Below are 24,335 nucleotides of genomic sequence, written 5' to 3'. Positions count from 1 at the left end.
TGCTAGTTGAAGCCACAGTCTCCTACAGCTCCTGATAGAGGAAGTGCAGTATTAAAGGTACAACACCCTATTATGAAAAAGACTTCAAATTGTTTAGAAATAATCACTCCCATGATAAGTTAACAACCTCAGGTATACTACTGAGCCAGTTCTCTTTGAGTTTGTTATTTGTGTCTGCATCTTTTTAGACTCAGCTACAGTGCGAACTCTGTCAACTCAACGTGCTCAATTAGACAAGCAGAATGTTCAAGCAGTCACACCTGCCATCTACTTCCCAAAAGGTAAGCAGCCAAAAAGTACAGGTCTGTAGCTGGAAGCATTTATGGAAGGAAGTTAGGGGGTGTCCAAACCCAGCAAGCAAGACCCAGACCGGCAGGTGGATCCTTACTGCTGCCCTTGGCATCCCGAGCCAACTAGTCAACAGGTCTCTCTCTCCTGAGCACTCTTGGTGTTTCCTTCAGAATGCCCTTCAAGGCAACCCCCAAAGCAGGGGAGATGGTGAGAGTGACAGGGGTGCTAATGCCTTGTCTGATCATTCAACTGTAAACTGGCAGCAAAGCAGCAAATTGGTGGTTCAGAGGCTGATCAAGCCCATGCACATGCTTTCTCTGGCCTGTACAGAGTTGCTTTAAAAAAATGCTGGCTTTTTAAAAAGAGTAGACTTCATATAAGCATCTCAAATGCTGGCTCTTCTTCAAGGAGGCTGGGGGGCAATCAATGGATTCGGCAGCACCAGGCTCCCATTCCTAGTGGCATCAGTTATCTAGAGGTAAGCGGCAGTGCTTCCTTGCGATCTGGTCTGCGTTCCAAAGACCTCCTCCCCACCATCTGGTGTCTGTACATGCCACTGCAACTATTTATGTTCCTGCCTGGACCCCTAGAGCTTCTGACGTAATGCCGCTACACATGTAGAGGGAGAAGAAAAGCCCAGGGGGTGATTTCCCAAAGGTCCTTTATTGATTCTCCTTTTTCATTGAGGGTTAGTCCTTTTGGATGACCCACTAAAATTCTACAAATATCATTCAACCCCATACAATGAATGGCTCTTGCTGGAAGACCAGCTACAATCTATCCCCTACCACAACAGCAGGTTGTAGTATTTCAAAGGAGTGTTCCAGGCCACTTACCATACATTTTGCCTTCGTCTGATAAGATGATTTTTCTCCTCCCACAAGGCGGATAGATAGCCAGGGCCTCCTGAAAGCTTTGCTCAATGTCAGGGCTCCAGACCCCTTCTGCATCATTGTCAATTGGCTTATCTGCAGAGTCACTCATCCTTTCCATGTTTTCGGCAGGGCTCTCGCTGCCGCTCCAGCTGCTGGGCTCAATTTTGGCGGTGGGATCTTCCAAGCCGAAGCCTGGAGCCTTTTCAAGAAAATAAACCTAGAAGAGAAAACAAAAAACAGTGTAAGGATGTGGTAACCACAAACATAATGCTCTTGCTAACTCTAGTGCAAGTCTTTTTATTTCATTTTATTATTTCAGTCATTTTGTGGGTACAGGTAGTTTTGTGTTACATGGTTAAGTTCTTTAGTGGTGATTTCTGAGATTTTGGTTCAGTCACCAGCTTTGCTTGGAGAACTCCTAGTGGAGAACATGGAATTTTGAGATCCAAGTGGCTTTATTATCTAAGTATAATGTTAAGCACCCACACAGAAATGCAACAGTGGGCAGAAGCTGGATAATCTTCACAGACGAGAGGAAATTTATACGGAAGAATAGTACTCACTCGGAGTTCCAAGTTTGCAGTGATTCATACAAAAACCATTTACTGAGTGCCCACTATCTACCAGGGGCACTATGCTAAATGATCATCAAATCTGCAAAGCAGAACAAGTTATTTATAAGAAAATAAAGTTTTTAAAATGTCCACTTCACCATGGCAATTGGCATTATAACTTGGAAACTGTTAGTGTCCCTATCCCAATATGAGATCATCAAGATGCAAGATGGTGGCAGGATCAAGGACGGAAGGAGGAAGATTATTTTGGTATCACACATACTCATTCTACTGAGACAGCAACGCCGACTGATCTGGACCTATGTCATTTATCTCTGAGGCTTTTACCTTGTAGAATCAGGCCACTTTGCCTCTCTCAGCTCCTAGACTGCAACCTTGAAGCAGGCACCAAGCTGTCCCCAGTCCTGACTTCCCTGCAACATCTATCACAAGTGCCTAGCAAATCTATGGAAATATTCTCTATTGACATGGAGCACTCCCTGTCGTAGCCTATGCTGAAAACCTGATCACATGAAAACTGTGGGGGAGTATTTCATTTCTTTTTCTGTAGCACTGAAGATTATAGTACCAAAAAAAAAAAAACCCTCTCAAAGATTTATTCCCCTCAAAGTATGCATATAACCTATGGTCATAAAGAGATAAGCTTTCCAAACAAATGTCAAACTGGCACAACACCAATGTGAAAATGATCTAATCCAGTACTCCCTACTGTCTGGCATACTAACATATCAATATTCCTTTGTTGAAAAGGCACAGGATCATTCAATGAAAGGCCTTCCAAAATTGGGGGAGAAAGGCTTGATCGAAAAGAGGAGGCCGAGGGCCTGAGTAGGGAGGGCTTCATGTGGCCACAGTTCCTCCCCTTCTCGCCCCATCAAGTCCAGGCAGTATTACATACGGACACCCAGGAGGGAAGCAGGTGCTGGTGGTCCCACCTGGCACCAGGGACTTCTCCATGTCCCAGGGCCGTTCCCTGACAGCAAGCAACCTGTCTTCTTCCCCGCTCTCTCCCAACTGTATCCTGTGCCCCTGTCCTCCCCGACCTATGTATATCAACAGATGCTAGGTGCAGAAACTCTGAGGCACATGAATATTATACAGTTAATGGTATAACTATAACTAGTGGGCACTTTTGGCTTCTTCCCTTCCAGCTTTGTAGACTTGGCAGCATCTGGATTAAACACACACACACACACACACACACACACACACACAAAACCCTCTGGTTGTCTGCCTTTAAATGCTGCTACTGAGCCATCATTCAAAGAACTTGCCAGCAAAATATTTACTACCTCTTACCAACATATGTACATTTGCACAGGACTTTCAAAATTGCCAAATGTGAAGGTATAAATTATGCCACAAGAAAGCATTTTGTGACTGACCTCCGGATGAACCTGACGATGCCTGCAGTGTGGGCCTTTTGAATTCAAACTATTACCATTTTTGTTAGGATCCAAGAGTCTTACAAAATTCAAACTGAACTATACTCTAGAGTCTGTTCTAGCTCCAAAGTAGTTTATTAGATAAATTATGAGAATAAGAAGGAATTCTTTGAGCAGTGGCTAGCCCACCTTCTTCCTCTCCATCCTACCTGCCAAAAAAACAAACAAAAAGACAAAAACAGACCAAAACAACACACACGTACAAAACCACAGGCCAGTCCTTGAGCTCTGGGCAGTTCACAGCAGTATGAATTTACTCCAAGGAGCCACACTTTAAGATAAATAATAGGTATGCCCAGTGCTCAGTCTGGATGGCAATGGGATCCAGGGGATAGGTGAAGGGACTGAGGGACCTTCGACTGCCTAAAAAGAGAATTCTCATATAACTGTAAGCCTCAGACTCTCCAGACCAAAACACACCAACTACGCCCATTCAGTGCCTGAAGTCCCCTCAAAATCTACTCAACTGGTCACAGTCTACCCTTGAACACCACCAACAGCAGGGAATGCATTACCTTCTCAGTACTACCCCACTTCATACTGACAAGTTGAAATTCGTCCATTTATCAGGCGAAAACCCATCTCCTGGTTAACATCTACACATCCATTCCTTGAGAGTATACCCCATCCTTCGGGGGAGCAAATCTCTCCTAAGAACCCATTTAAGTATGACAGGAGCAGCCCCCAGGATCCTAACTGTCTTTCAGACTAGAAACCATCATCCCTCTGCCCACCACATGAATGCATTTTATGGCCCCCAATAAATGGCACTCAGAGGTGGACTTACTTTCCATTAAACTTCTAAGCTCATGCCCCTCAGAGGTTGCCCCTGAATCCTGTCTTTTGTGCAACTGGTGTCAGAGCTAAAAGCAGGAGTTTATATTTATTCCTATTAAATTCTATCATTTTTAGCCTCAGCCCACAGCCCAAAGATGGGAAGATTCTTCTGATTCATAACTGCACACTTAGTGTCCTAAGACACTAAACAATCTCTGAAGAGCTGTCTGTCACGTGGGAAGGATGTAGATCCACTGTGGGGAAGTTCCAAAGAATATTCTGACTCAACGTAAGAAAAAAATTTCTGCTACTTGAACTGCTCCACAAGAGGCATGCTGTTCTAGTTGACAGGCAGCAGAGTCTTGCAGACAACATCTTCTAATTACTTCTATAGGTATGAATCACAAGTTCCTGGTTATTTGGGGGAACGCAATATTAACTAGCATTAATTGATCTATCCACTTAGTAAGTACAGCCAGTTTTAAATGCTCACATATTTTTATTCATTTACTGCAAAGGAAAAGACCCTCTGTGTCCGGGTCTTGCAATTTATGGTCAACTAGACTTCAGCAGGATGGAATTACCTAATCTAGCAATGGGCCAGCACACAGCCCCAGAAACTACCAGATACACAATCCACAGAGTTATATAGGCCTTTGGCTTTACAACCCCATCGTAAGACGAAGACTTTACATATGGGCGGAGAATTTCCTATCACAATACTGGGGCTGGCTGAGAAAAGCTCCCCATACTGGATACCAAAATAACTATCCTGGCACTCCATCTCTCAGGTTCCTTCCAGTCCAGTCCAAACTGCACCTTATCCTGGAAACTGGCCTTGTATCTACAGACTCTGAGAGTATCAACTACACTTTAGGAGAACCCTAAAAATGTGTGGAGTTGGCTAACTGCCATGCAATCTACCTCGATTCTCAATCTATAGCAACAAGCAACTGATTATAATCAACATTAAAATCTAAACGAGTGAATTATGCACACAAAATTGTACCTGCAGAGCTGATAGCTTTACCTCCCCATACATATAAATCCTTTAAGTGAAGGAGTCAGCTTTCACTAAATTCAGTAAATAAAGAACACAGTGTTGGGGCAAGAGGTGGGAGAGGAAGGGAAGGGAGTTTATGAAGACTCCAACAGATCTGGGTTCCAAACCTACTCGCCCTCAAGCCATGGAGCTCAAACTACCGCAATTACTGTTGCGCCAACCTAATAACTGTCAGAAGCTCAGGTTTTCATTTGTTAAATACAGATAACAAATTCCATCCCGATACAGAAAAATGATTAAGGGATGGAGGGACTCTATTCCACAGGGTTGCCATAAAGATTCAGTAAGATCATGAGTGAAGGCGCTCTGTCATCTGTAAAACCATGAACAGACATTTGCTTATGTCCAAGTCCATCCTCTCTAGACAATGTTGTGCACCTTGTGATGGATGGTGAAGAAATGAGAGAGCTTCCTCTAACGGTTCACTTTGGGAAATTGATTTATAAAGGATCTCTTCTTCAAGGTCTTCAAATGACTGCATAGAAAATGTAAATTGGTGACATCACCTTTATTTCTAACACCCTTCTAAATCTGAATTTATTCACAAGTTCAACAGCTTTCAGATTCTTATGGGCAGTGTGGTTCAGGGTAGTAACCCTTTCCACAGAATGCTTTCAAGGAAAGAGAAGATAAAAGTCTTGTTTGTTGGGGAAAAAAAATGGTTTTTTTTGAGATGGAGTCTCACTCTATTGCCGAGGCTGGAGTGCAGTGGCACAATCTCAGCTCACTGCAACCTCCTCCTCCTGGGTTCAAGCACTTCTCCTGCCTCAGCCTCCTGAGTAACTGGGATTACAGGTGTGCACCACCGCGATCAGCTAATTTTTGTCTTTTTTAGTAGAGACAGGGTTTCACCGTGTTAGCCAGGCTTGTCTCGAACTCCTGACCTCATGATCCACCTGCCTCGGACTCCCAAAGTGCTGGGGTTACACGCGTGAGCCGCCGCGCCCAGCCGGAAATACTTTTAAAAATATGTAGCCCCCATGTGCCTCAGTTTCCATCATAAACACTTTTCTGAAGGATCCTTTATTCCTTAAATTTTTCCCAAATGCACTCTAATAAACTCCAAAAACAGACTCTTACTATTATCCAAATATCCTGGTAACTGCCACACCAACCACATTCCCTAAATGGACAATTCCTTCATCACAACCTACTGAGGCTTCAAAAAGAGTAACATGAGTACACTGGAGATATCACATGTGCATTCAACCAATACACGTTTTATTATAAAAGCCTGGGGGATGACCAGGATAAGACGGTCCAATGCAGGTGCTCTGACACCAACTCTATGCAAACAAGCGATGAGATAGGACACAGGAATTTGCTGCTCCCTTGATCTTAATTCCTGTGGGTCTCTCATAATGTCAGTTTCTCACCCATCTTCAGATTACTTAAAGGTTCTTAAGTAAAAGGTTTGTTTGTTTGTTTGTTTTTTATTATACTTTAAGTTCTAGGGTACATGTGCATAACGTGCAGGTTTGTTACATATGTATACTTGTGCCATGTTAGTGTGCTGCACCCATCAACTCATCAGCACCCATGAATTCGTCATTTATATCAGGTATAACTCCCAATGCAATCCCTCCCCCCTCCCCCCTCCCCATGAATAGGCCCCGATGTGTGATGTTCCCCTTCCCGAGTCCAAGTGATGTCACTGTTCAGTTCCCACCTATGAGTGAGAACATGCAGTGTTTGGTTTTCTGTTCTTGTGATAGTTTGCTAAGAATGATGGTTTCCAGCTGCGTCCATGTCCCTACAAAGGACGCAAACTCATCCTTTTTTATGGCTGCATAATATTCCATGGTGTATATGTGCCACGTTTTCTTAATCCAGTCTGTCACAGATGGACATTTGGGTTGATTCCAAGTCTTTGCTATTGTGAATAGTGCCGCAATAAACATACGTGTGCATGTGTATTTATAGCAGCATGATTTATAATCCTTTGGGTATATACCCAGTAGTGGGACGGCTGGGTCATATGGTACATCTAGTTCTAGATCCCTGAGGAATCGCCATAATGTTTTCCATAATGGTTGAACTAGTTTACAGTCCCAACAGTGTAAAAGTGTTCCTATTTCTCCACATCCTCTCCAGCACCTGTTGTTTCCTGACTTTTTAATGATTGCCATTCTAACTGGTGTGAGATGGTATCTCATTGTGGTTTTGATTTGCATCTCTCTGATGGCCAGTGATGATGAGCATTTTTTCATGTGTCTGTTGGCTGTATGAATGTCTTCTTTTGAGAAATGTCTGTTCATATCCTTTGCCCACTTTTTGATGGGGTTGTTTGTTTTTTTCTTGTAAATTTGTTTGAGTTCTTTGTAGATTCTGGATATTAGCCTTTTGTCAGATGAGTAGATTGCAAAAATTTTCTCCCATTCCGTAGGTTGCCTATTCACTCTGATGGTAGTTTCTTTTGCTGTGCAGAAGCTCTTTAGTTTAATTAGATCCGATTTGTCAATTTTGGCTTTTGCTGCCGTTGCTTTTGGTGTTTTAGACATGAAGTCCTTGCCCATGCCTATGTCCTGAATGGTACTACCTAGGTTTTCTTCTAGGGTTTTTATGGTATTAGATCTAACATTTAAGTCTCTAATCCATCTTGAATTAATTTTCATATAAGGAGTAAGGAAAGGATCCAGTTTCAGCTTTCTACTTATGGCTAGCCAATTTTCCCAGCACCATTTATTAAATAGGGAATCCTTTCCCCATTTCTTGTTTCTCTCAGGTTTGTCAAAGATCAGATAGCTGTAGATGTGTGGTATTATTTCTGAGGACTCTGTTCTGTTCCATTGGTCTATATCTCTCTTTTGGTACCAGTACCATGCTGTTTTGGTTACTGTAGCCTTGTAGTATAGTTTGAAGTCAGGTAGCGTGATGCCTCCAGCTTTGTTCTTATGACTTAAGATTGTCTTGGCAATGTGGGCTCTTTCTTGGTTCCATATGAACTTTAAAGCCGTTGTTTCCAATTCTGTGAAGAAACTCATTGGTAGCTTGATGGGGATGGCATTGAATCTATAAATAACCTTGGGCAGTATGGCCATTTTCACGATATTGATTCTTCCTATCCATGAGCATGGTATGTTCTTCCATTTGTTTGTGTCCTCTTTGATTTCACTGAGCAGTGGTTTGTAGTTCTCCTTGAAGAGGTCCTTTACATCCCTTGTAAGTTGGATTCCTAGGTATTTTATTCTCTTTGAAGCAATTGTGAATGGAAGTTCATTCCTGATTTGGCTCTCTGTTTCTCTGTTACTGGTGTATAAGAATGCTTGTGATTTTTGCACATTAATTTTGTATCCTGAGACTTTGCTGAAGTTGCTTATCAGCTTAAGGAGATTTTGGGCTGAGACAATGGGGTTTTCTAAATATACAATCATGTCATCTGCAAACAGGGACAATTTGACTTCTTCTTTTCCTAACTGGATACCCTTGATTTCTTTCTCTTGCCTGATTGCCCTAGCCAGAACTTCCAACACTATGTTGAATAGGAGTGGTGAGAGAGGGCATCCCTGTCTTGTGCCAGTTTTCAAAGTGAATTGTTCCAGTTTTTGCCCATTCAGTATGATATTGGCTGTGGGTTTGTCATAAATAGCTCTTATTATTTTGAGGTACGTTCCATCAATACCGAATTTATTGAGCGTTTTTAGCATGAAGGGCTGTTGAATTTTGTCAAAAGCCTTTTCTGCATCTATTGAGATAATCATGTGGTTTCTGTCTTTGGTTCTGTTTATATACTGGATTACATTTATTGATTTCCGAATGTTGAACCAGCCTTGCATCCCAGGGATGAAGCCCACTTGATCATGGTGGATAAGCTTTTTGATGGGCTGCTGAATCTGGTTTGCCAGTATTTTATTGAGGATTTTTGCATCGATGTTCATCAGGGATATTGGTCTAAAATTCTCTTTTGTTGTTGTGTCTCTGCCAGGCTTTGGTATCAGGATGATGTTGGCCTCATAAAATGAGTTAGGGAGGATTCCCTCTTTTTCTATTGATTGGAATAGTTTCAGAAGGAATGGTACCAGCTCCTCCTTGTACCTCTGGTAGAATTCAGCTGTGAATCCATCTGGTCCTGGACTTTTTTTGGTTTATAGGCTATTAATTATTGCCTCAATTTCAGAGCCTGCTATTGGTCTATTCAGGAATTCAACTTCTTCCTGGTTTAGTCTTGGAAGAGTGTAAGTGTCCAGGAAATTACCCATTTCTTCTAGATTTTCTAGTTGATTTGCGTAGAGGTGTTTATAGTATTCTCTGATGGTTGTTTGTATTTCTGTGGGGTCGGTGGTGATATCCCCTTTATCATTTTTTATTGCACCTATTTGATTCTTCTCTCTTTTCTTCTTTATTAGTCTTGCTAGCGGTCTGTCAATTTTGTTGATTTTTTCAAAAAACCAACTCCTGGATTCATTGATTTTTTGGAGGGTTTTCTGTGTCTCTATCTCCTTCAGTTCTGCTCTGATCTTAGTTATTTCTTGCCTTCTGCTAGCTTTTGAATGTGTTTCCTCTTGCTTCTCCAGTTCTTTTCATTGTGATGTTAGAGTGTCAATTTTAGATCTTTCCTGCTTTCTCTTGTGGGCATTTAGTGCTATAAATATCCCTCTACACACTGCTTTAAATGTGTCCCAGAGATTCTGGTATGTTGTATCTTTGTTCTCATTGGTTTCAAAGAACATCTTTATTTCTGCCTTCATTTCGTTATGTACCCAGTAGTCATTCAGGAGCAGGTTGTTCAGTTTCCATATAGTTGAGCGGTTTTGATTGAGTTTCTTAGTCCTGAGTTCTAGTTTGATTGCACTGTGGTCTGAGAGACAGTCTGTTATAATTTCTGTTCTTTTACATTTTGCTTTACTTCCAATTATGTGGTCAATTTTGGAATAAGTTCGATGTGGTGCTGAGAAGAATGTATATTCTGTTGATTTGCGGTGGAGAGTTCTATAGATGTCTATTAGGTCCGCTTGGTGCAGAGATGAGTTCAATTCCTGGATATCCTTGTTAACTTTCTGTCTCGTTGATCTGTCTAATGTTGACAGTGGAGTGTTGAAGTCTCCCATTATTATTGTATGGGAGTCTAAGTCTCTTTGTAAGTCTCTAAGGACTTGCTTTATGAATCTGGGTGCTCCTGTATTAGGGTGCATATATATTTAGGATAGTTAGCTCTTCCTGTTGAATTGATCCCTTTACCATTATGTAATGGCCTTCTTTGTCTCTTTTGATCTTTGATGGTTTAAAGTCTATTTTATCAGAGACTAGGATTGCAACCCCTGCTTTTTTTTGTTCTCCATTTGCTTGGTAGATCTTCCTCCATCCCTTTATTTTGAGCCTATGTATGTCTCTGCATGTGAGATGGGTCTCCTGAATATAGCAGACTGATGGGTCTTGACTCTTTATCCAGTTTGCCAGTCTGTGTCTTTTAATTGGAGCATTTAGTCCATTAACATTTAAGGTTAATATTGTTATGTGTGAACTTGATCCTGCCATTATGATATTAACTGGTTATTTTGCTCGTTAGTTGATGCAGTTTCTTCCTAGCCTCGATGGTCTTTACATTTTGGCATGTTTTTGCGATGGCTGGTACCGGTCGTTCCTTTCCATGTTTAGGGCTTCCTTCAGGGTCTCTTGTAAGGCAGGCCTGGTGGTGACAAAATCTCTAAGCATTTGCTTATCTGTAAAGGATTTTATTTCTCCTTCACTTATGAAACTTAGTTTGGCTGGATATGAAATTCTGGGTTGAAAATTCTTTTCTTTAAGAATGTTGAATATTGGCCCCCACTCTCTTCTGGCTTGTAGAGTTTCTGCCGAGAGGTCTGCTGTGAGTCTGATGGGCTTCCCTTTGTGGGTAACCCGACCTTTCTCTCTGGCTGCCCTTAAGATTTTTTCCTTCATTTCAACTTTGGTGAATCTGGCAATTATGTGTCTTGGAGTTGCTCTTCTCGAGGAGTATCTTTGTGGTGTTCTCTGTATTTCCTGAATTTGAATGTTGGCCTGCCCTACTAGGTTGGGGAAGTTCTCCTGGATGATATCCTGAAGAGTGTTTTCCAACTTGGTTCCATTTTCCCCCTCACTTTCAGGCACCCCAATCAGACGTAGATTTGGTCTTTTTACATAATCCCATACTTCTTGCAGGCTTTGTTCATTTCTTTTTCTTCTTTTTTCTTTTGGTTTCTCTTCTCACTTCATTTCATTCATTTGATCCTCAATCGCTGATACTCTTTCTTCCAGTTGATCGAGTCGGTTACTGAAGCTTGTGCATTTGTCACGTATTTCTCGTGTCATGGTTTTCATCTCTGTCATTTCATTTATGAACTTCTCTGCATTAATTATTCTAGCTATCAATTCTTCCACTCTTTTTTCAAGATTTTTAGTTTCTTTGCGCTGGGTACGTAATTCCTCCTTTAGCTCTGAGAAGTTTGATGGACTGAAGCCTTCTTCTCTCATTTCGTCAAAGTCATTCTCTGACCAGCTTTGATCCGTTGCTGGCGATGAGCTGCGCTCCTTTGCAGGGGGAGATGCGCTCTTATTTCTTGAATTTCCAGCTTTTCTGCCCTGCTTCTTCCCCATCTTCGTGGTTTTATCTGCCTCTGGTCTTTGATGATGGTGACGTACTGATGGGGTTTTGGTATAGGTGTTCTTCCTGTTTAATAGTTTTACTTCTAATAGTCAGGACCCTCAGCTGTAGGTCTGCTGGAGATTGCTTGAGGTCCACTCCAGACCCTGTTTGCCTGGATATCAGCAGCAGAGGTTGCAGAAGATAGAATATTGCTGAACAGCGAGTGTACCTGTCTGATTCTTACTTTGGAAGTTTCCTCTCAGGGTGTACTCCACCCTGTGAGGTGTGGGGTGTCAGACTGCCCCTAGTGGGGGATGTCTCCCAGTTAGGCTACTCAGGGGTCAGGGACCCACTTGAGCAGGCAGTCTGTCCGTTCTCAGATCTCAGCCTCCGTGTTGGCAGATCCACTGCTCTCTTCAAAGCTGTCAGACAGAGTCGTTCACGTCTGCACAGGCCTCTGCTGCTTCCTAAAAGGGTTGATTTTAACCAATCCTCATAATTAATGAAACTCCACTGAACACAAGGATCACCAAAAAAAAATCTACATGGCTTGTTTTTGCCAGTGTCTCAACATTCTATGAGGCCACAGAAAGAGCTGGGATGAAGTTAGGGCTCTGTCCCCCTGAGTAACCCAGGACCACACAGCACCTGTAGCTCCAGTATGCCTCAGTTTCCACCATTAACCCTGGAGGAAACCAACTTATTCATTCATCACCATGTGATCCCACAGACTTTACCTATAACAGAACTTGGTGAGTTGGGGCCTGTAATCCCAGCACTTTGGGAGGCTGAGGCGGGTGGATCACTTGAGGTCAGGAGTTTGCGACCAGCCTGGTCAACATGGTGAAACCTTGTCTCTATTTAAAAAACAGCTGGGTGCGGTGGCTCACGCCTATAATCCCAGCATTTTGGGAGGCCAAGGCGGGCAGACCACAAGGTCAGGAGATCAAGACCATCCTGGCTAACACAATGAAACCCATCTCTACTAAAAATACAAAAACAAAATTAGCCAGGCATGGTGGCAGGCGCCTGTAGTCCCAGCTACTCGGGAGGCCGAGGTAGGAGAATGGCATGAACCCAGGAGTTGGAGCTCGCAGTAAGCTGAGATTGCACCACTGCACTCCAGCCTGGGCACAAAGCGAGACTTCATCACAAAAAAAAAAAGTAAAAAAAAAAAAAAAAACTTAGTGAGTCGGTTTGTCATTGCTCCTCCCACTTGCACCCCAGTGTCCCTCCCTGAGGGCCGAGACTATATAACATTTACAGTGTCCCTAGCGCTAGTACCATACCTGACATATAAATAGTCAATGAAAGAAAGAATGAACCTCCGGGCGTGGCAGTTCACACCTGTAATCCCTAGCACTTTGGGAGGCCGAGGTGGGCAGATCACCTGAGGTCAGGAGTTCAAGACCAGCCTGGCCAACATAGTGAAACTCCGTCTCTACTACAAATACAAAAATTAGTCAGGCATGGTGGCAGGCGCCTGTAATCCCAGTTACTTGGGAGGCTGAGACAGGAGAATCGCTTGAACTCGGGAGGCAGAGATAGCAGTGAACCGAGATCAGGCCACTGCCCTCTAGCCTGAGTGACAGACAGAGCAAGACTCTGTATCAAAAAAAGAAAAGAAAGAAAAGAGGAGAGAAGAGGGGAGGGGAGGAGAGGGAGAGGGAGAGGGAGAGGGAAGGAAAGGAAAGGAAAGAAAAAAGAAAGGAAAAGAAAAGGCAAGGCAACAACCAGACGACACAAATATTCTTTGATAACAACATGACTGAGTGTATCACCCAAAGTTTCCACAAGAAAAGGAAGTGTTTCAGCTACTTTCACATTCCTGACTCTAGCCAAGGTTCCAATGAGTAGTAAGAGACCCAGAGGAAATCGCCAAATGAGGAGGACACAAGGAGACAGACTTTAAGCCAGGCACAGTGTAAACAACAAAGAGTTGGCTGGCTGATCCAATTTCTTAATCACAATTATTGGCAACTAATAGTACTTCTGTGTTAGAGGGACAAGTAAGATTTGGGTCCTTTAAGAGGTAATCTTTTATCATGAGCAAATCTCATTTTGAGGAGAATGGTAATTTTTGAGATAATATATAATTTTGCCTTCTCCATTTCTCTTTCCCTTTTGATGACTGGAGAAGAAAATTACCAAAAGGTGACAGCTACAGGGAAAGAGATAAGGGAGGCAGAGTGGCCAGGGTGTAAAAACCAGAAGCCAAGGAGGTGGCCAAGGAAGAAATTCGAAAAGGTGACAAATGGTAAAGCAAATCTGAGTGAGCAGGAGAGCAAAGGGCAGCACACAGACAGTGGCAACGGGACCAGCACTAAGAGAAAAGATTTCTCACAGCCCAGGAGGAGAGAGAAGTCAGTACAAGTGAGGACCACTTCAGGGTTTCTAGAAAGAGAATCACATGGTTGGAATATTTATAGTGGACAACTCAACCAAATATTTGATGGTCCGAAGGTCACTGTAATCTTAGTCAAAGTCCAAATTTCTCTCATAGGAGAAAAGCTGCCCTCCAACAAAAAGACTGGGGGGAAAAATGGTGCTTTACTTCCAAAGTGAACTGGTACCTCAAATCCAAGTTCAGCCTTCTCCCAGAACTAGGTGTCAGGCACAACGCCAGCAGTTTCTGCCTGGAGGATCTTATTTAATTGCTGCACTTCCCCCTTCAGTATTATCCCCACCTTGTGAGGTTCAGAGACCTAAATAAATTGTCCAAAGTCCTATGCTTCACAGAGATTGAATCTAGGAGTAATTTTCCAGACAGAATGCACATTCTGTGGGAATATCAGACACACTGTACCCTCACTAGAAAGCAGGATGTAGGCAGTGCTGAATTCTTAGCTCTGTCCATGAGTGACATCATCAAGGACAGTCTAATTAATTCCTAATGAATAGTGATGATCCTGACTCACCGCTCTGGGCAGCTGAGAGGAATGTCAGACACTAATAATGGTTAATTACTTTTGCATATGTAAAGTGGGTTGTGTTATTATTTTCCTACCATTTAAGACACCAGCCAACCTTGCTAACAAGTGGCCTGAGGAAAATATAGGTGAAGATCAGCAGCCTGGATTTTGTAGGCAACCACAAAAGAGACAGAAGCACAGAAAGTATGTCATTGTCAGAGACAGGGCAGAATTATCAGGGAATGGGAATGCTGATGCTGAGAATTGAGGCAACATCTGCCACGACGACAGTAGCAGCCAGTGAGCCTTGGTGCCAACTGCCAACAGGTTCCCTCTAATTTCAGCAGGGAGGAGTGGATAATTACTCCTTCTCGTTTTCAAAAATCACTTCCGTGTCAACAGAATCCCATCAACAAGCCAATATCTCTTCACCAAGCCCCAATGCTGAGCATCCCATTAGAGGACTTAGCATTACCCTCCTGAGAATCCCTGATTAATTCTCCGCTCCATCAGCCCTAAGTACTTGCCCAGGTGACAGCTCAAGAAAAGCTCTGATTGATTTCATGCCATGCAGCTCTGATGGGACCACTCTGCATTACCAGCCTTTAGGGTAATCGCCCACCCCATCCCCTTAATGAATCTGTTAGCCACTGAGAACAGAAATCCTGCCCCTTCCTTTCTCCCGTCACTACCACCAGTCAAGCTGATCATTGTTGTTCTTCATCAGCAGACTCCTTCAAAAGGACAAGGCCACAGCCCCAGTTTCAGGCAGTCTATCCTATCTGACCATTCCAAAGCAAAGACCTGATACGAAGACAGTGCATGCGCAAAGTGAGCGTGAGCCAGAGAACATGACTCAGAGCCCAAGTCTCGGAGCCCAAGTCGCTCCCACCCTGGGAACTGGACAACTTAACCTCGAGAAACACATTTCAAACCCAGAAACAGAAGCTTCTTTCCTGTTTTAAGAGAGCAAACGTCCCAACTGTTAGCAGTAAGGAGCTGTCGGTATTTCAAAAGGAAAACTCGTAAGCCTTTTCCCAGGAGTAACAGTCAAAAAAAACCTTAAGACTAACTCCCCAATTCCAGTACGCCTGTAGAGTGAACATACACTTGGTGTAGACTAACCTACCATAAAGCTTACTAAAAATAAGGAAAACAATACTCCTTAGCCACTAACCTATGGATCACATCACTTTCTCAGTTGGTAAGATTCACCATCCGATTATTATAGCTCAGTATTTTAAATGACAATGAGCATAAAGTAAAAATCAAAAGCAGAAGTAAAAAGACATCAACATACAAGATAAAATGTAAGTATATACACCATTTCAAGAAGTCCCCTCAGCTGCATGACTGATGGAATGCCTAGAAATGGGTCCTATGCCATTAGAAATGGCTCCCTAAGAGGCAAGTCTGTGGGTAAATGCCTGGGGAGTCATCCCTGCTTACTAAAGGCCAGGCAAGACTCACCCAATGTTACACAGTCTGTTGACAGCCAACTTAAATGGTACGTTGGCACTGGCCTCACTCCAAGTCCCAGCAGCAACCGGCCCAGATGTGACCCCCGTGGCTGATTCAGAATTCTAATTGTGCCGCATCAGAAATGGCCCTCCCTATTTTGCATACAAAAATAGTCCAGGGCCTTCTCCACCAGCTTCTATGACTTTGGATGCTTCTCTCATTCTGGCCATGCCCCATCTATCCTAAATTATTGAAACAGGCATTCTGGGGGTTGGGAAGAGAAGCAATAGGGAAATCCACACTTCACTCCTGATTGAGTCATAAGCCAATCAACAAGGAAAACCTGAATCAAGATGGCATTTTAAAGAGCTGAACTGAGAAGGCCAAGCCCTGCTCTGGTCCTTCAACCACAGCCCCTGACATTCAGTGCTCTCAAGATCTAATGGATCCAAGTGGATCTCATCAGCACTCACATCAGGATCCAAAATCTAGGCTCTAACATGCCCAAAAGGAAAAAACTCTTTCCTGTCAACCTAAGGAACCAAAACCACAATTCATCACATTGTTTTCCTTCCTATCCTCTAGACTATCAGAAATCAGGCTGTCACTTTCTCTTGTGTGGATGTCAGATCTGGTCTATCTGCCTTTACCCATTTCTAATGGATTTGAGCATACAGATCCTCATAGCGTACCCAAATCATACATGGATATTTCTAAGTCCCAAAACATGATCATAAAACTCCTCTGGGGCAGAGGCAGAGCCTGTGTGACCTCTACAACCTAGGACAGTGTCAAATAACATTTGGATGCTGGATAAAAGTGAGACAACATAAAACAACAAACAAAACGAACCTGTTTGAATAAACGCAGCTCTTGTGCAATCCTGAAGAACAAAACCAAAGTTGAACGACTTAAACTGCCCAATAGGAAACCTCAATGCAAAGCTTAGTCATTAATAGTATAGTACTGGCACAAAGATAAAGAAAATAGCCCAAGGGCTCAGAATACAGAGTCTAGAAACAAACTCATACACATACATTCACTTGATTTGTAACAAAAGTGACAATGCATCACCCTGAGTAAAGAAATTTTTTTCCCAATAAATGAGCAAGGTTGATTGATATCTATACAAAAAAAATTAAAATTGACACCACCACACACAATAGTTTACAATCCATCTGAAATAGACTTTAGATCTGAAAGTAAAAAACCAATAAAGAATTCAGAAGAAAACTTAGCAGATTACCTACACGGCCATAAAGCAGTCGAGGATCACTTTAAAGGAACACAAAAGCACTAATCAGGAGGGAAAAACATGATAAACTGGACCACATCACAACTCAGAACTCGCTTTCTTGAAAGAACCATTAAGAAAATCAAAGCAGGCCACAAAGTAGATACTTGCAACACATTTATTCAACAGAGACTCATATCCTTCATCCTACAGGAACTCCAAACAATAAGAAATCAGACAACCCAATAGAAAAAAAAGGAAAAAGCTAATGTTATGAAACCTAAACAAATGGCCCACAAACATAAAGCAATGTAATACGTCTATCCAGCCACTAGAAGAGCTAAAATAAAGAGACTAATACTAAGGGTTTTCAAGGATATGGAGTAAATGGAACTCTCAAAGAACTGGTGAGAGCGTAAATTGGGTACAATCATTCTGGAAAATTCTTTGGTAATATCTACATACCAAAACTGATTATATGCATACCTTCTGACTCAGCAATGCCAAATCCCAGGTACAGATGCTAAAGAAATGCATGCTTATGTTCACCAAAAGGCAGGTATAGGAATGTTTATATTTTCCTTGTTTGTAACAGTCAGAAACAGCCACATTTTTATTAACAATAGGACATATAAACTATAGCATAATCAGGCTGGGCGCTGTGGAACACATCTGTAATCCCAGCATTCTGGGAGGCCGAGGCGGGCGGGTTGCTTGCGCACAGGAGTTAAGAGCAGCCTGGGCAACATAGTGAGACCCCATCTCTACAATAAAAATACAAAAAATTAGCTGGGTGTTGGTGGCACACGCCTGTAGTCCCAGCTACCCCAGAGGCTGAAGTAGGAGGATCACCTGAGCCCAGGCAGTCAAGCCGCAATGAGCTGTGATCACACCACTGCACTCTGGCCTGGGAGAGACACACCTTGTCTTAAAAAAAAAAACAAAAAACTGTAGCATATTCATAAAATATAACGGTATACAGCTGCACTGTCCAACGCAGTAGGCACTAGACACATTTGTGAATTTAAATGTAAATTAATAAGATTAAAAATTCAGTTGTCCAGTCACACTACCCGTATCTCACGAGCTCAATATTCACAAGTGGCTAATGGCTACTGTGTCATACAGCACTGCCAAAAATCATTTCACAGCCACAGAAAGTTCTATGGGACAGCAATAAGAATATAAATAAATGACAACTACAAGTAACAACATGGGTGAATTGTACCAATGCAATATTGAGAAAAAAAAAATAGATACAAAGAAATACATACTACACTGTCTCCTTCCATTCATACTAAATTCAAACACTAACAAAATTCATCTATGTTATTAGAAGTCAGGGTAGTAACCACCCTTTAGGGTTGGGAGTACTGACTGGAAGGCAGCATGGGGAGGCTTAGGAGGTTCTCGTCATGTCAGTGCAGATCGCAGATCAATGGCTCTGGATGCCAATACGTTCAAATGGAAAAACACAAGGGACTCAATACTGATGATGTGTGTGCCCTTTTCTGTAAGTTAGACTTCCGTTAAAAATTATTTTAAAAAGTAAAATAAAGAAATGAAAAAACCAAACTGCCCTGTTTCAGTGCCTTTCTGATTCTACAGTTACCTTAGAGAAAGATTATTCCAGGAGCCCTGAAAACATTTGCTTTTATTGAATTATGCTTTGAAGTGCTGCCATCAGCATATGAAGGGTTATTAGAAGAAACAGCCTATGGGATTTGTCTCTAGATTGACTGCAAGGATGTGGAAGATGCTGCTCATCACATCACACAGACTGATCTTTACAAAGATCCCAAAGGAAAGTTCTACGGCAAACAAAACGCAATGTGTTTTTTACCTCGTGGTCAAGCCATTGGCCTTTCCTTTACTCACGAGCCGCCAAAGTGCACTGAGCCACACTGGCAGGCCCCTCGGAGAGCGCTCAGAGGTGGTTTTGGTCAGCAAGTTTGATTTCATTCCTAAGTCCACTTTCAGTCTTCACCTCTATCCTCTTCTTTTTCTCCCTTCTTTCTCTCACCTTCTATTTATGCTATTTTACAGTCTTGCATGCTGCCTTAAAATGATTCTGAAACATGATGGAAAAACATGTTTTTCATAAACATGAAAAGGAAAGTTTCTGTTTTCTAATTATCTGTTTCAATTTAATGTGGTAAAGCATTTACTGAAAGCCCCTCCCACCTCTGTCTCTTCACCCATATGTGCCAAGCACTGGATATGGAGATAAAGATACCACATTCCCTGTCCTCAACAAGCACCCTCTCCGGCAGGGAGACAAATAAGTACATATACCTGCAAGACTTCAAGCCCCTCCACTGGGAAGCCTGACCTGACCTTTGCCCACTCCTCTGTGTTCCTACAGGTAGCACCTCTGCCAGCCAGTACAAATGAACTGAACTCACTCACCGTATAGGAATGATGTGTCTCTCACCTTAGAGAGTTTGTGAGATCTTTAAGGGTTAGGCCTGTGCCTTTTGTCATTTTTCTTTTTTCTTTTTTTTGAAGTCAGGTTGGAATACATACAGTGGCATAATCACAGCTCACTGCAGCCTCAGCCTCCAGGGCTCAAGCCATCCTCCTGCCTCAGCCTCGCAAGTAGCTGAGATTACAGGCACATGCTACCATGCCCAGCTAATTATTTTGGATTTTTGTAAAGACGGGGCCTCACTATGTTGCCCAGGCTCATTTCAAACTCCGCTTCCCAAAGTGCTGGGACTACAGGCGTGAACCACCTCACCCAGCCTAGTCATTTTTCTATGTTTGGCATTCAGCAGAATGCCTAGCACATGGCAACTGCTTCCCAAAAAAGAAGACTGAATGGTTGCCGGAAATAGTGAGTCAATGGGTGAACACATGAATGAACAGGTGAATAAATATGTCACCTGATGCAATGGAGGAATCAACAGACTGCTGTTGGAGGAGTTTATTCTGTCTCTCGGATCAATGAATTTCTCGGGGGGTGGCATTTAGGCTGGTCTGAAAGGCTGAACCGGACTCATAGGCCAAGTATTAGTGGAGGAAATGTGGGGAAGAGAGAGCCAAGTGAGAAAGTAGAAAGGCTAGAGCAGAGGTTGAAAATGTAAGCTGAGCCAATCACAGGGGGCCTCACAGGCCATGACAGAAGGTGGACTGTTTCATACAAAGAGCAGGAAAACACCAGAACCACCAGGAGCGTGTGAGCAACTCCTGAAGATGTACGTGTGTGTGTATATCTGTCTACTTGGGAAGATAAAGGGTGAAGAACAGAGAATATTATATATCTGGAATCAGCATTTTTAAATCAAAAGTATTTTCAGTATGGTCCAGGGCCAGAACAGTTCTCTAGACAAACTGAAATATTACAATGTGACGTCTCCCTTAAGTGTTCCAAGTTTATAAAGGTGTGTTTGTTTAAACAACCCAGAGCCATGGGATTAACTCTGCTCAGTACCTGATGACTCAGCCCTTCTAATGAATGTTCATCAGACTTTGTCTTCAAGCACTCAACATACTCCCCTCGTCCCTAAAGACAGGCTGTGAGCTGACAGCAGGGTCACACTCAAGCCCAGCATGGGAACCAGGCTGCTACGCTTACACAGAGACACACGTCTGCATTTGGCCAATGTGCAAACACCAATTAATGCCGACACGAGCTAATGCATGAATTTAACCCAAAATACGCAACACTGCTGGCTCACAAATGTCAACTGGGTCCCCAATGATCAACCAACACAAGCAAGTCCCCACCCTTCAAACGAGAAATACAATCTGCCATTTCATGATGACACAGTGATGGCGCAGCTGCAAAACAGGTCTCACATTAAGAGATGCAAATACAGGGGCCAATTAAAGCCCCACCTGCACCCCATCCCAATCCTCAAAATGTAAACCTGGTCCTTGTTTTACATCCAGTTCAAGTTCAGCAAGAGAAAGAATCTTGGCACTTTAGTTGAAGACTGGCTGAGGCAGGATAAGTGAGTAACTACTGTTCCCCTCTCAGACAAACCACTCATTCAAATGAACAAATATTACTGGAGCACCTGCTGTGGGCACAACACCAGCTCTGAGCCGTCCACAAGCACTGCAAGGGTATTCAGTGGGGGCAAGACGCCCAGCCCAAGAGAGGTGCAGACAGAAAGTCTGATGCCCTCACATCTGACATCAGGCCTGCCTTCTCCTGCCTTCACTTCCCCATGGCCCAGGGTGCTGTGAGCCCTCTCCAGCCAGCAGTCTCCTCCCACTCCCCTCTGACAAACCCCAACAAATGAGTCCGCTGAATTCAGTAAAATATGCAAAGGCCACATCTTCATTCAATCCACATTTTCTAAGGCTCCCCAGCACACATGCACAGTTTCTTTAGGGAAAAAGGTGGGCAGGGTGTCCGGTGGGGGAGGGAGAGTATTATATTTCCTTCCAAGACTACATCCTTCTACAGATTCTGTTAACCCTGGCAGAGGAACAAGATGAGCTCTCAGCCCCTTAGATTTAATTAAAATGTAATCCATTTCCGATTACACCTACAAATGGCCACTAAAGCCTTCCTTCTCGGGGAGACTTCCAGGTGCAGATTCCCTCTCAGTCCAACTGCCTAATGGTGACTCTATGTAGGGGATGTGACTTCAGAGGCCAAAAGTCCCCCACAGGCAAAGCAAACCAGTGCAAATCCTCACACACACACACACACACACACACACATACACACACACACACAGTTCTGGCACCCTGGGCCCTGACACCTTCAACGTCACATTGCTGATTAAGGATCTATCTGTAAAAGTCCCCATGAAAATCCAAAAGGACTCCCAAGTCCTGAGAGAAAAAACCCAATCCCACAGCCTCCTCTCAGAGATGATGTTTCTCAGGTAAACTGGCTGGAGCAGCACCCAAAGGAAGGGCCACTATCCTAGGTTCCCCTCCTCCCCTCCTGATCTAGATGATCACCAAGAACATCCACTTGACCCCCAGTTCCCCAGCCTCCCCCGATCCCCTCTGCTCCTCTCTACCCCACTAACTTTGCTCCTGTCTCAAGGAAAGGACCGCACCATTTCTGCCTCAGCACTCTGCCAGAGCTGAGCTGTCCCCCACCTCTCCACACTCTCACCACTGCCAACAACCTGGTCCCCAAGCCTGGTTATACAGGATGATATAGGTGGCTTCTTAAACATAGAGATTCCCAGCTTTATGACAGAAATACTGAATCAGAATCCCAGGAGACATATTTTTAGCAAGTCTCTCCTATGCTATCCTGCAGTCAGAAAGGTTTTCCTAAAATGCAAATAGGACTTTTACCATACATTCACTTGAAGTCATTCAGCAGATTCCCACTCACTCAGGACTCAACTGCATTATGAGACCCCTGGCCTTTCATACCTGTTCTCAGCCTGCTCCTCCAGCCACCCATCCAGGACCCCAACATTCTAGCTACACACGCACTCCAAGATGCCCGGACAGGGATCACCTTGGACATCTGGAGAATCCATACGGCAGAGTAGTTATATATACTAATATATACTAATAGGCCAGGCATGGTGGCTCACGCCTGTAATAAGGTGGAGTTGCAATGAGCCAAGATTGTGCCACTGCACTCCAGCCTGGATGACATAGCGAGACACTGTCTCAAAAAATTTTTAAAAATTTTTCGAATTAAAAAATAATAATTCATAATTACTGCTTATATATCCACCTTCTTCCCTGCTATACTGCAAATTTTCAAAGACAGGCACTATTTCCCATTCAATTCTGTACCGCACTCCAGCCCCCTAGCCCAGCTCAACAAATAACCATTTGCTTTATTTTAACCTAAAATGTTAATACAATTTTGATGATTCTTAAGAAATTCATCCTTGTCTAAGGAATTACAAGGACGGCCTCAGGCATACCTTAGACTAGAACCACAAAGTGAGATAAAAGAGATTCACTGACCTCAAAACCTTCCTCAGGTTTCCAAATACCCTGACTACCTGGTTTGTAGCCTCAACAACCAACTCCATCTTGCTTTTTAACCTCAGGCAGGGCTGAGGTCTTCACTGGTGACCCCCCAGCCCCCTGGTCTGTGGCATCCCGGCCCCTGCTGCAGCCTGCCCACAGCCCTCAGCCCAGCCTGCTTCAGCAGCAGCTCATCCTGGAGAATGCAGCCTGGCTCTCAGCCAGCTCACCTCCCACAGGGGCCAGGGGGCTGCCCTGGGCCCAAAGTGTCAGGTTACCACAAAAATAACAGTGGGCCTGCCTAAACCACGCATGCGGGCCAAGTGTAGGAGGGAAGTGTCCCAGAGGTGAGAAAGAGAAGCTCAGGAGAAGAAAAAACAGGAAGACCTTTGAACATGCGTCAAAGAGGACTTGGTTTTTAAGAAATGAACATTAAATTCATAACTACACTCAATATCGCCACTACAGCCTCTTCAGTAACTCATTTAGTATCTAATCAGGGTAACATATTTATATTGTACTTAACTCTGAATGTGCTTTTAAACATATTATTTTAGGACAAGACGGGGATGAAGTTTTCTTTAGTTTGCTTATTTAATACCATTTATAAAAGTCAGATTTGGGTCAACGAAGGTTTAAACAAGTATTCCCACTCAACAAATTCCTAATATTACTCAGCTTTAATTTTCTCAAAACTAAATCCAAACATGTCGAAGCTAATTAGGTTTATTGTAGAAGAGGCAGGACTTCAAGGGGAGGGAAAAGGCTATTAAAAAGCATTTATTCATTATTTTTTCTTCTTCCCTAAAATGAAATCAAAGTTCACTCCCGTGCTACTCTCGTGCAAGAATGCTGCTAGCTTGATGTGGTCTGGCCCAGCCTGGATATTTCAAATAAAGTTAACTTCAATCACTGTTGGGAGTTAGGAGGGTATTGATTCTCCATCCATTGTTCTTTCATCTTGGTTTACTCCACACACAATGTCTCTTTAATTTGCTCCTAGCAACTGTTTTATGAGTGGGTGGATATAGGCCCAGCTACAAGAAAAGATGCACTTCTTTAAGTCAGGCAGGTAAGCCTCAAGAAGAGGCTATCCACTGGGTGGAATGGGTTTCCCATTGTAATCCCGTACGTGCAAAAGAAGCTATGAATGCCTTGGCAGGAGAAGACAGAGCCAACTCTAATAGGCACATTTAGCTTTCCAACCTGAAGGTGGTGAAAGGTAGACGGACAAAAAAATTCTAAGCAGAA

General features: G+C 43.2%; 1 protein-coding gene across 8 annotated transcripts in view; it reads right to left on the bottom strand.

Annotated features, from left to right (window-relative positions):
* Positions 1 to 24,335, bottom strand: part of TEAD1 (TEA domain transcription factor 1) — a 278,487-nt gene that overhangs the window by 180,556 nt on the left and 73,596 nt on the right. For all 8 annotated transcript variants that reach the window (XM_030918362.1, XM_030918357.1, XM_030918360.1 and 5 more), the window contains one exon: positions 1,128 to 1,383. In XM_030918362.1, coding sequence (XP_030774222.1) covers positions 1,128 to 1,284 — 157 coding nt within the window. In that variant the 5' untranslated portion in view covers positions 1,285 to 1,383. The remainder of the gene's footprint in view (positions 1 to 1,127; positions 1,384 to 24,335) is intronic.

The sequence above is a fragment of the Rhinopithecus roxellana genome, chromosome 15 (assembly GCF_007565055.1).
Source record: "Rhinopithecus roxellana isolate Shanxi Qingling chromosome 15, ASM756505v1, whole genome shotgun sequence".
Lineage (NCBI taxonomy): Eukaryota > Metazoa > Chordata > Mammalia > Primates > Cercopithecidae > Rhinopithecus > Rhinopithecus roxellana.
Note: the sequence above shows the minus strand (reverse complement) of the source record. Positions and strands in the feature narration are given on the sequence as shown.